At 37.4% G+C, this 12,471-nt stretch overlaps 2 protein-coding genes and 1 pseudogene across 2 annotated transcripts; all 3 read left to right on the top strand.

Moving 5' to 3' along the window:
- Nucleotides 1-660: 660 nt before the first annotated feature.
- On the top strand, nucleotides 661-1,326 carry PME7 (pectin methylesterase 7). Its single transcript, XM_087497145.1, has 4 exons — nucleotides 661-678; nucleotides 752-829; nucleotides 875-977; nucleotides 1,082-1,326. Exons 1-4 carry the CDS (start codon nucleotides 661-663, stop codon nucleotides 1,324-1,326), a joined length of 444 nt encoding a protein of 147 aa, XP_087353271.1.
- A 4,679-nt stretch (nucleotides 1,327-6,005) lies between these two features.
- Nucleotides 6,006-6,398, top strand: LOC147946592 (putative pectinesterase/pectinesterase inhibitor 19 pseudogene; annotated as a pseudogene).
- Nucleotides 6,399-7,093: 695 nt separating this feature from the next.
- LOC104771341 (pectinesterase inhibitor 1-like) lies at nucleotides 7,094-7,755 on the top strand. Its single transcript, XM_010495861.2, has one exon. The coding sequence runs from the start codon at nucleotides 7,102-7,104 to the stop codon at nucleotides 7,681-7,683; it is 582 nt and encodes a 193-aa protein (XP_010494163.1). The 5' UTR covers nucleotides 7,094-7,101; the 3' UTR covers nucleotides 7,684-7,755.
- Nucleotides 7,756-12,471: the final 4,716 nt, after the last annotated feature.

Raw genomic sequence — 12,471 nt, 5'->3', positions numbered from 1 at the left:
TTTTGTTTATTTACGAAGGCCACCGGATATCATCTTCCTCACTTGATCTCTTTTCCAAACTCATTTCTAGAGAGAGAAAGAAAACTCAACCATGGTTCTTCTTAACAAACTCTGAGTTTTTCTCATTTTCTTCATAACCATCTCACAAGCCAATCTTTACTTTCCCAAGTCTGGTCTTATTCCCACGGAGCTTGAAGACTTTGTTTCTTGGTTATCGGATCTAGACACGGAGATTCTCATCTCTCTCCCGAGGTAACATTCGATACAATCTTTCAGATAAAAGGCGTAAATATATACATACATATATACTTTGCATAACACTTAATTAACTATAGATAGTAGCCTCCGTAAACTACTTTTGATATCGGTGAATAAAACTATATGATTTTCATTTTATTTTAGAGCTGGTTTATTTTCAGTAAAACGGATTAGTACCACTTTGTTCTTATTAAAATATATATATATATATATATATCTTATATATGATAAACCCTAAAAATGTTAAAATTAATTTTTCTGATAAAAAACGAATTTTCGAAGAACCAATGATGGGCCTATGGAATAAAAAAGCCCAGAAATATAAAGCCTTTAGAAAACCCAAAGTTTCTTTTATTCCTCGATAGCAACAAACAAAACTTTTGCGATCTTTTGATCTTTCAAATGTCAACCATCATCTGTGTGAGAAACAAAAAAATAGCTTGTCTCGTCTGCTTATTGAATTGTTTGTGTTCCGTTTATAACATAATTGTAGGTTCTGAAGGAGAACGCCGATGTTGTGGTGGCAAAGGATGGCAGCGGAAATTACACCTCCGTGAAAGAGGCGATTCAGGCAGCACCTAAATTAAGCTAAAAAAGATTCGTCGTTTATGTGAAGAAAGGCAATATCACTTTGGTCGGTGATGGTCAAGATTCAACCATCATCACAGGAAACTTAAGCTATGAAGATGGTACAAGAACGTTCGATACTGCGACTGTTGGTAAGTTCTTGAATAGTTTACAATAGTTCATAGTTATTATCTCTCTTCTTTACACCAAGCTAGCTAATAAAGACGCTAATTATACTAAAATTTTGTAATTACAGCTTCCAATGGTATTGGATTCATCGGAATCGACCTCTGCTTCCGTAACACAGCCGGGCTGGCCAAGGGGCAAGCGGTGGCTCTCCGTGTGAGTGGTGACAAGTCGGTCCTTTATAGATGCCGGATCGAGGGCTATCAGGATACCCTTTATGCACACCGAAATCGTCAGTTTTATAGGGAGTGCTATATTACAGGGACGGTAGATTTCATCTGTGGAAACGTGGCGGCTGTCTTCCAATTGTGTTGAAATAAGCTCGAACTAACTTGAGAATAAAGATTTGTATGTTTAGGAGTTATCTAAGCATAGTTTTAGGAGTTATCTAATCCGAGTTTTGCGTGGATGCTTTATATAAGGAGCTGTCAATGTGTGACAGAACATATAGAAAAAACAGAGTTTGAGAGCTTGGGGTTTTGAGTGAGTTTCCATAAGCTTAATAAGAGAGTTATTCTTATTATTTTCTGTGTGATCGTTTATCTAATATCCTCAATATTTGGTATCAGAGCAAACTAAGATCTCGGTGTCGTGGGTGATTCGAAAGATGCAGTGGTTGAGATCAAGACCAAGGATGGTGAGACGTCTTCAATCAAATTTCCTATGCTCACAAGCTCAAACTACACTGTATGGGCTTTGCGCATGAAGATTGCTCTCAAGGTGCATAAGGTGTGGGAAACTATTGATCCGGGAAGCTCACATGAAGATAAAAACAACTTGGCGATCGCTTTATTGTTCCAGTCAATACCAGAAGCGTTGACTCTGCAGTTGGGTGATCTCCAAACATCGAAATCTGTTTGGGATGCAATACAGGCAAGACACGTTGGAGCTGATAGGGTGAAAGAGGCACGACTTCAAACCTTGATGTCTGAATTCGATCGCCTCAAGATGAAGGATGAAGATACGATTGACGTATTTGCTGGAAAGCTTTCGGAAATTACTTCCAAATCTGCATCTCTTGGCGAGAATATTGATGAACAAAAACTTGTGAAGAAGTTTTTGAAAAGCTTACCTCGGAAACGATTCATCCATATCGTTGCAGCTCTTGAACAAGTTCTTGACCTCAAGACAACAAGTTTCGATGATATAGTTGGCAGGCTAAAAGCCTATGAGGAAAGGATTAATGAAGAGGAAGAAGAACCCGAAGACAGTCATAACAAGCTCATGTATGCAAACATGGACTACTCCCAAAGTTTCTCCGGCAATAACAGAGGACGAGGTAGAGGGGGTCGTTTTTCTGGCAGAGGAAGAGGTCGCGGAAGAGGACGAGATGGTCGAGACAATGATCAATCCCATATCACGTGCTATCGTTGTGACAAACGAGGTCACTACGCGTCTGACTGTCCTGACAGATTGTTGAAGCTTCAAGAAACAGTGGTGGAGAAGGAAGCAGACACTCAGGAAGCAGATAAACTGATGATGCATGAAGTGATATTCCTCAATGAAGAGAAAATAAAACCAACAACGTTTGAAGTGCATCTAGATGCAAACAATGTGTGGTATCTAGATAATGGGGCCAGTAATCACATGTGTGGAGACAAGAGTTTCTTCATAGAGCTTGATGAGACGGTTTCCGGCAAGGTGCGATTTGGTGATGACTCCAGGGTTGATATTAAAGGGAAAGGATCAATACGTTTTGTTTTTGACAAAGGTGGGAAGAAGACCCTCGACAATGTCTATTTCATTCCGGAATTGAGAAGTAATATCATCAGCCTTGGTCAAGCAATAGAGGCAGGATGTGAGGTTAGAATGAAAAATGATCTTCTGATGCTACTTGATCGCAGTGGTAAATTACTTGTCACAACTACTCGGTCTGCAAATCGTCTTTACAAGGTGATCTTGGAGGTCGATACTGCCAAATGTTTCCAGATTGTAAAGCTTGGTGAGTCTGCTAGATGGCATGCACGGCTAGGACATGTTAATCTAGAAACAATGAAGCTGATGATTAACAATGGACTCGTGCAAGGTATACCTAAGATCTCTGTGCAGAAGGAGTTGTGTGCATCTTGTCTGCTTGGAAAACAAACCCGTCTGGTTTTTCCAAAGGCAACATCGTACAGGGCGTCTCAAGTGCTTGAACTTGTGTATGGAGACCTATGTGGTCCAATTACACCACCAACTCCTGCCCGGAAACGATATGTTTTTGTAATCATTGATGATTACACTCGATATATGTGGATTATATTGCTGAGAGAAAAGAGTGAGGCACTTGAAAAATTCAAAAATTTCAAAGCTATAGTAGAGAAGGAGGCAAAAGCCACAATTCAGACGTTCCGCACAGACAGAGGCGGGGAGTTCACATCGCTTGAGTTCCAAACGTTTTGTGAGAAAGCTTGAATAATCAGACATCTCACTGCACCGTATTCTCCTCAGCAGAATGGAGTGGTTGAGAGGAGGAACAGAACCTTCATTGAGATGACTAGAAGCATTCTCAAGCATAAATTCATGCCAAATTCACTGTGGGGAGAAGCTGTGAGACACGCTACGTACTTGATCAACAGAATCTCCACAAGATCACTGGAGAAGAATCTCACACCATATGAGCTTTTCAGAGGCAAGAAGCCGAATGTTGAGCATCTACGGGTTTTCGGTTGTGTTAGTTATGCAAGAACAGAGTCTGCAGGGAGAAAGAAGCTCGCTGACAGAGCACGAATCTTGGTTCACCTTGGAACAGAGCCCGGAACCAAGGCATATCGCTTGTTTGATCCAGCTAGTCAGAAAATTGTCATTAGCAGAGACGTAATCTTTGACGAAACCAAAGCCTGGAAGTGGTCTAGTCAAGAGAAACAAAGTCAGATCAGTCCTGGAAAGTTTATTGTGGAAATCGGAAAATTTGGAAATCATGGCATAAGGAGAGACGAAGATGTCATTGAAGATGATGTACAAATCATCACTGAAACAACAGCGGAGGAAGAAGACAATATCGAGTATGATAATGAGCTTGATGACAATGACTCTGACAATGAAGAAGGAGAAAACACTCAGGCTCCTCTGAGACAGTCTACTCGTGTACGACGCAGGCCAGAGTACTTAAATGACTATGTTTGTCTTGCTGAGGCTGAAGGAGAACGACTGTTGCTTGTACTGAATGAGGAACCATGGGATTTCAATGAGGCTAAGGAATCAAAAGAGTGGATAACAACATGTGAGGATGAAATTTGTTCAATAAACAAAAACAAAACCTGGTTCTTGTGTGATTTGCCAAGTGGAACTAAGGCGATTGGATTAAAGTGGGTCTTCAAGACCAAACGAAACCCTGATGGAAGCATCATCAAATACAAGGCGAGGCTTGTCGCAAAGGGTTATGTGCAGAGACATGGAGTCGACTTTGATGAGGTTTTTGCCCATGTTGCTCGCATTGAAACGATCCGTTTTCTTCTTGCTCTTGCAGCTTCGAACAGATGGGAAGTACATCACCTTGATGTAAAAACGGCATTTTTACATGGTGAGTTGAAGGAAGAAGTTTATGTCATGCAACCACAAGGTTTCGAGGTCAGAGGGAGTGAAGAGAAAGTTTACAGGCTGAACAAGGCTTTATATGGATTAAAGCAAGCACCTAGAGCCTGGAATGAGAAGCTCAATTCAATTCTCAGGGAGTTGAAGTTCAGTAAATGCTCGAAGGAACCGTCGCTGTTTCGAAAAGAGAAAGGAGGAAATCTTCTGGTCGTTGCTGTATATGTAGACGATATGTTAATCACAGGATCGTGTATGTCTATGATTAATACCTTCAAGGAGGAAATGGGTACCAAATTTGAGATGAGTGACCTTGGGAGGCTCTCATACTACCTCGGTATCGAAGTTCATCAACACACAGGCGGCATAACTCTGAGACAAAAGAGATATGCAGAGAAGATTATAGAGGAGGCTGGGATGAAAGAGTGCAATGCTACTCAATCTCCGATGGATCAGAATGTGAAGTTATCAAAGGGTTTGAGTGAAGAGCGAATTGATGCGACAAATTACAGAAGAATCATCGGCTGCCTACGATATCTCACTCATACGAGGCCGGATCTCAGTTTCAGTGTGGGAGTGCTAAGTCGATATATGCAAGACCCAAAGAAGTCTCATGGAGATGTTCTAAAACAAGTACTGAGATATCTGCAAGGTACACTATCATTGGGTCTTACATATGTTCGAGCTAGTAACACAGGACTTGTAGGCTACAACGACAGTAGCCACAATGTTGATGAGGATGATGGTAAGAGCACGACTGGGCACATTTTCTACTTTGATGATTGCCCCATCACTTGGTGTTCACAAAAGCAAGAAACAGTAGCTCTTTCATCATGTGAGGCTGAGTTTATGGCTGCGACAGAAGCGGCGAAGCAGGCGATCTGGTTGCAGGAATTGTTTGCCGAGATAGTTGACAAAAAATGCACAAAAGTAACTATCCGAGTGGATAATAAATCGGCTATTGCACTCACCAAGAACCCGGTATTCCATGGTCGCAGGAAACACATTCACCGGAGATATCATTTCATATGTGAATGTGTCGAAAATGAGCAAGTTGATGTTGAACATGTTCCAGGAGCTGAGCAGAAGGCGGATATTCTAACTAAAGCGCTTGGAAGAGTCAAGTTCAGAGAAATGAGGAACTTCATTGGAGTTCAAGATGTGCAAAAGACTGAGTTCGAGCTTAAGTGGGACAATGTTGAGATAAGCTCGAACTAACTTGAGATAAAGATTTGTATGTTTAGGAGTTATCTAAGCATAGTTTTAGGAGTTATCTAATCCGAGTTTTGCATGGATGCTTTATATAAGGAGCTGTCAATGTGTGACAGAACATATAGAAAAAACAGAGTTTGAGAGCTTGGGGTTTTGAGTGAGTTTCCATAAGCTTAATAAGAGAGTTATTCTTATTATTTTCTGTGTGATCGTTTATCTAATATCCTCAATAAATTGTGGCAAGAAAACCTTCACCGGGGCAGGCAAACATGATTACGGCTCAGTCACGCGACGATTTGAGTATAAATTCGGGCTTCTCACTCCAAAAATGCAACATCACGGCGAGTCCTGAGTTAGCCCCCTTCATAGCCACTGTGAAGACGTTTTTTGGTCGTCCTTGGAGGGACTTTTCTACCGTTGCAGTGGTAGAGTCATACATGGTTGACTTGGTCGATCCTTCAGGTTGGTCAGATTGGAACGGGAAAATAGTAACAACCACTATCTATCGGGAAGCCGACACAACTAGAAGGGTCAACTGGACGACTGGCTTCAAGGCTGTTACCGACCCAAAAGAAGTCTCCAATTTCACAGTTACCAAACTGCTCTTGTATGGAGAACTGTGGCTCAATGCCACTGGGGTCCCCTACCAAGGAGGGCTTTGATCCGATCTTCTTATGTTTCACTGATGTTTAAAACTTCTAACTGATGATCTTTATGACTTTCTGTTTCATTTGATGATCTTTATTACTATGACTGATGTTTAATATTAATATTAATATGTGCTTCTCCAAAAAAAAAAAAAAAAAAAGGAGAATAAATTCATCTGTTATTTATCTATTTATTTCCCGTTTTTAGAACTATGCATTATAAAATAAGCAAACAATAAGAAAAAAGTAATTAAAACATAAGAGTACAAGTAAAAATAACAATTAGATGTCAAAAATATAAATTATCGTGTTTATTTTTTTGTTACTACTATAGTACTATCCGTAAATTATCATCATTTTACTTAATTACTTTCACTTTTTAGTTAACTTTAACTTCTATTATTTGTAGGTGATAATATTAAATAATATAGACATGGATCAAATAAAAGTGTCCAATAGATACTTTTTTTTTTTGTGCAAAGTCCAATAGATACAAGATACAAAGGAAAGAGAATATCTTGTCATTTTCTTAGTAAAGAAAATGATCCAGTTATTAGCATATATTTTACCAGAAAGGAAAACATTAAACGGTTTGAGATATTACTATTAAATTAAAATTATTTTACTATAGCATATAATATATTGGCATTTAAATCTGAAGATATGATTCAGTCTATATAAATCTCACATAAGTTGCAAAATACAAAGAACAGGAAAAATGGTTACATTTTACAACAAAAAAAATTCATTGGCTCTTTTAGTGGTTTTACTTTTTCTTTTTGTCTCATCATCATATGCAAAGTTTAGTATGATGGTTACAAAAAGCCAGATCGACACTATATGCACCATAAAACGAATCAATTCTTCATTTTGTTTTGAGATTTTTAAAGCAAATCCTGAAATTGCTAGATTGAATTATTCAGATCTCATTAAATTTTTGATCAATTATCAAGCTCAATATATTTCAGATACGCTGAAATTTTTCAAGTTATCCGGAGGTTCCTCGACAGATATTAGTTCTAAATATCACGTGTGTGTAGAATTATATGAATATGATTTCAAGGAACGTGATAATTCTCTCAGATATTTGGCTGCTAAGGACTATGTCAGTTTAAATATCTGGGTCGGTGGAACGATGACAGATGCGGAAACGTGTATTGATGATTTGTCAACAATGAAGCCAATACCACAATTCTTTATGAAGAGGAGTGATACTATTGGAGACATGTCTAGCATTATCTTGGTGGTTCTCGAATGTTTTCTAAAAGAAAAAAAAGACAGATGTTATCTCAATCTATAATAATAATATGGTTGTCGTCGATATCCCTTTTTAATATAAGAATATAAGTAATAAAGACATAATTTTTTTTTATCGATGTGAGAATTGCTCCCTTAGTTAAACATAATACAGTATGTTTTATGCTATATATGGATTAAGATATACAAAAAAGATCAGAAGGGAAAAAAATGCAGATTTATTGGTTAATTTACGATTTTTCCTAAAAAAGGTGACACATATTTAGAAAAGAACCCAAGAGACGGTATGTGGAAAATTATTGATCCTTGCTTCCTTTGCAAAAGTGTCTATGATAGTATTGGCTTGGCTACAAATGAACTTAAAGTGATACAAGTCTTTCCTGCCACTGTATACTAAAACGTTGTATCTTCTTTCTATCTAATGGTTTTTGGCCGAGGGAAAAAAAATCTTTCTCATTAAAGTTTTTTTTTTCTCATAGGACTCTCACTTTTTTTTTTTTGTCAAACAGGACTCTCACTTCAAGTCCCACTTTCCTCACTGAACTCAGACGTCTCCGTGTTGACATCCGATAAGCCGGTTTCACGCCTAACTTAACCGAACTGAATCACGGTATAAATAACATTCTACCGGAATTTTGAGATGAAGATTTGTCTGGTTTTGTTTTTGTTTTATCTTGGGTTTAGTAGGCTGCTGGTTTGTGGTTTTCATCGTGGCTTTTGACATTTATTTTATTTTTGTTGTTTGGGTTGAATGTGTAAATTATTTTTCTTGTGGATTTTGTTTGTGTATATAAAATGTCATGGTGAAAATTGAAATAAATTATAATGATGGCTACTGTCAGAAGATTCAAAGAGTAACGTTGAGTTTTCCACACTTTAATATTAAAAAAAAAACAATTATAACTGCGCACAATTAACAACAAATATGTGTTAAAAACATATCTTTTCTTGTACGCAGACACTTTACTTTATACTTATGTTTATTACGTAAGTGTCATGTTTTATTATTCTTAATTGTATCATCTGGACGTTGGTGCATACATACAAAAGTTCCGCACATCATAGAAAATTTCAATAGCAGTTTTTTTAAAAAAATTATGCATTCATGAATAATGTTATTTCGTATAATAATTAAGTAAATTATTCATGTGTAATATGCAATTATACTTTCATTATTTTTGACAAACTTTTTTTACTTTTTTCACGCAAAGATTTTTTTTTTTTTTTTGACAACCTTTTCACGCAAAGATATATAGTAAAACAAGTAAGTATATAGAATTTACGGAGAACAACTGTTGGTATCCTTAATTAAAAACCTTTATAACGTACCGATGTAATGATTTTCCTGCAAAAAATCTTGCTAACACACCGATGTATTGATTTCTATGCAAAAAGATACGGGGATGAAACTCAAATTATATAGTTAAACTGAAACTAAAGTGTGGAAAACTGGTAGATCAACTTGAAATCAATAAAGGCTAATATTTATTTTAGAGACTGTAAAAGTAAAACTACAAAATAATAAAGGCTAGTATTTATTTTACAGATTTGAACTATAATTGGGGCTTCTCACTCCAAAAATGCAACATCACGGTGAGTCCTGACTTATCCCCTCATAGCCACTGTGAAGACGTTTCTTGGTCGTCTTTGGAGGGAATTTTCTACCATTGCAGTGATAGAATACATCGGTGACTTGGTCGATCATTCGGGTTGGTCAGCTTGGAATGGGAAAATAGGAACAACCACTATCTATCGGGAATACAACAACCAAAGGCCAGGAGCCAACACAACTAAACGGGTCAACTGGCTTCTAGGCTGTTACAGATCCAAAAGAGGTCTCCAATTTTACAGTTACCAAACTAATCTTGTATGGAGAAATGTGGCTCAATGCCACTGGGGTCCCCTACCAAGGAGGACTTTGTTCGGCAAGGAGGACTTTGATCCGATCTTCTTTATGTTTCAGTGATTTGATGATCTTATGTTTCACTGATCTAATTCTTATTAATGTATTAGTCAATGCAAATGTTTCCTTTCAATATTAATATTATTATGTGTGCTTGTCCAGAAAAAGATACGATCGTTGAGATGGTACACAACCGGTACACTTCATTTTAATATTAACTTTGACCAAACGCAAGCATATCTACTCTACCAAAAAGGAAGATAAATTCATCTATTATTTATTTCCTTTTTTTAATTATTAGGATCATAAGAAATTTAGATCTCACTCAAATGGTTATAACAGATATCTTGAGTATGAAATATAGTTTTTAGAACTATCCATTAAAAAATAAGCAAATAATAAGAAAAAGTAAAGCAAATAATATAAGAGTATAAGTAATTATCATCATTTTACTTAATTACTTTTGCTTTTTTATTAACTTTAAAGTTCTATTATTTGAAGGTGATAATAAAAAACAGTATAGACATGGATCAAATAAAAGTGTCAAATAGATACATGCAAGGATCATTTTTAAAAGTTTTACATTAATGTAAAGTTGACTTAAAAGAACGCATCTGCTATACATCTATTGGAAAAGTGAAAATTTTGAAAATACTATATTTAGAAGAAAATGTTCAAAATATAAGCAAAACAAATGCAAAAGATAGTAATCTGATCACAAAATATAAGCAAAATCCTATCGAATTAATAGTAATTTTAGATTTATGCCTATCGAAGAGTGATTCATATCTTACCCATATATTTCCCGTTAATAGTAAAGTTACATTAAAGTTGTGATAAAAACGTCCATACTACAGGCCCAGTATAATTATGTAAAACCTTACCCAAAACAAATTCCAAAGAACCATATTCCCCGTGATTCTTAGATTAGCCTGCATGAATTAAGTTGTTGGTCGAAGTTCTTCAGTAATGGAGGGACTATACTCTATAATCATGTTTAATATTCCTAATATTCGTATATGACAAAATCAAAAAGTATAGTAATAATTGAAAGAAATAAGAAGAGAGAATATATGAAAGATTGTTTCTTTGTTATTCAATCCTTGAAATCGACATTACACTCTATGTTTTGCTTTTATATTGGTTACAAGAGTTTTAACCTAGAGTCTAGAGTCTTCCAATGATTGCAGCTCTGGCACAATAATGTTACGTGGCTTCATTGTCATCATATGATTCAAGTGAGGCAAATCGATTCTGTGTCGTTACTGCCGTACTAGTACTCTCTGCAAATCCTTTCTTTTTGTCTTGATCTGCAGGTAGCCGTTGAATCATTGTGGGCTTCAAGGTTGTGTTGGGCCCTGGACCTAGCAGGCCTTTTTGTAGAGTTGTGTCGTTTTGAGCTTTGCTCTTGACACTCCCCCGCAAACTTGGAGTGGGTGGAACACCAACGCCAAGTTTGGTTCTGAGGATTTCAAATGGCCGTTGAGGAAGAGACTTAGTGAATATGTCTGCAAGCTGTAGATCAGCAGGGATGTGATTAACAATCAACTTACCAAAAGCTACTTGCTCACGAACATAGTGGTAGTGCGTGGCGAAGTGTTTTGTGCGAGCGTGAAAGGCTGGATTTGCTGTGAGGTATACTGCTGAAAGATTGTCACAGTAAAGCTCTGGTGTTGAGGGAAGAGAAACACCTAGATCTTGGAGTAAGTTTACCAGCCAAGTAGTCTCAGAGGCTGCTTCAGACATGGCTCTGTACTCAGCTTCAGTGGAGCTCTTGGAGATTGTGTCTTGTTTCTTCGAAGACCAGGATATCATATTGCTTCCAAGAAAAGTACAAAAGCCACCAGTGGAGCGACTAGTGGATTTACAACCGGCGTAATCACTATCGCTGTATACGTGCAGCTTGGAATTTGTATTTCTGTCAAACGAAATCCCCATGGTTGTAGTGCCTTTGATATACCTGAGAATTCGCTTGAGAATATTGAAGTCTGAGACAGATGGAGCATGCATCTTTTGACAGACATAGTTAACAGCAAATTGCAGATCAGGTCTTGTTAATGTGAGATACTACAGACGACCTGCCAAGCTTCTAAAGTATCTAGGATCAGAGAATTCAACATGTTGTTGTGGTGTTTTCTTGAGTTGTTGAGGAAGAGGAGTGGCAACAGGGGAACAAAATGACATAGCTGCTGCCGCAAGGAGGTCTTCAACATATTTTTGTTGAGATAAAAACAGACCGTTCTCATGATACTGAATTTGAATGCCAAGGAAATAATGGAGTTTTCCAAGATCCTTCATTCTGAACTGCTTGCTTAGCTCATCAAGCAGGTTTGAGAGTAATGTTGATGAATTTCCTGTAATTGCCATATCATCAACATAAAGCAGCAACATAATGATGTCTTTACCTTTGAAACAGACAAACAAGGAGGGGTCCCTTAGACTGCAAGTGAAGCCAAAGTCTAGTAAAAAGTTACTAAACTTGTCGAACCAAGCCCTTGGGGACTGTTTGAGGCCGTAGAGGAATTTATGTAAGAGATACACATGATCAGGAAAATTCTTGTTGATAAATCCAGCTGGCTGTTTCATATATACTGTTTCGGTAAGATCTCCATGGAAGAATGCATTTTTTACATCCATTTGCTTAATTTTCCAGTTCATGATGGCTGCAAAGTGAAGAACAGCTCTAATTGTTGCTGTTCTAACCACTGGACAGTATGTCTCTAGATAATCAATGCCCTCTTCTTGCTTGAATCCTTGAGCAACTAGTCTGGCTTTGAATTTATCTAGTGAACCATCTGCATTGAGCTTGACTCTGAAGACCCATTTGGACCCTAAGACATGCATATCGGGTGTTGGAGGAGTCAGAGAGAAGGTGTTTGCTTCTTTACAGTTATCCATTTCTTCATTCATTGTTGCTGTCCAGTTTGG

This window comes from Camelina sativa, chromosome 3 (assembly GCF_030686135.1).
Source record: "Camelina sativa cultivar CO46 ecotype springtype chromosome 3, ASM3068613v1".
Classification (NCBI taxonomy): domain Eukaryota; kingdom Viridiplantae; phylum Streptophyta; class Magnoliopsida; order Brassicales; family Brassicaceae; genus Camelina; species Camelina sativa.
The sequence above is the reverse complement of the archived record's forward strand: the minus strand, read 5'-3'. Positions and strand labels throughout refer to the sequence as shown.

What these genes read in the sequence shown, in the direction of transcription:
- PME7 (XM_087497145.1), top strand. An exon ending in CCGTGAAAGAGGCGATTCAG is followed by an intron (nt 830 to 874) that starts GCAGCACCTAAA and finishes GTTTATGTGAAG; the next exon opens with AAAGGCAATATCACTTTGGT. An exon ending in GTTCGATACTGCGACTGTTG is followed by an intron (nt 978 to 1,081) that starts GTAAGTTCTTGA and finishes TTGTAATTACAG; the next exon opens with CTTCCAATGGTATTGGATTC.
- LOC104771341 (XM_010495861.2), top strand. Translation starts at nt 7,102, where the DNA reads ATGGTTACATTTTACAACAAAAAAAATTCATTGGCTCTTTTAGTGGTT.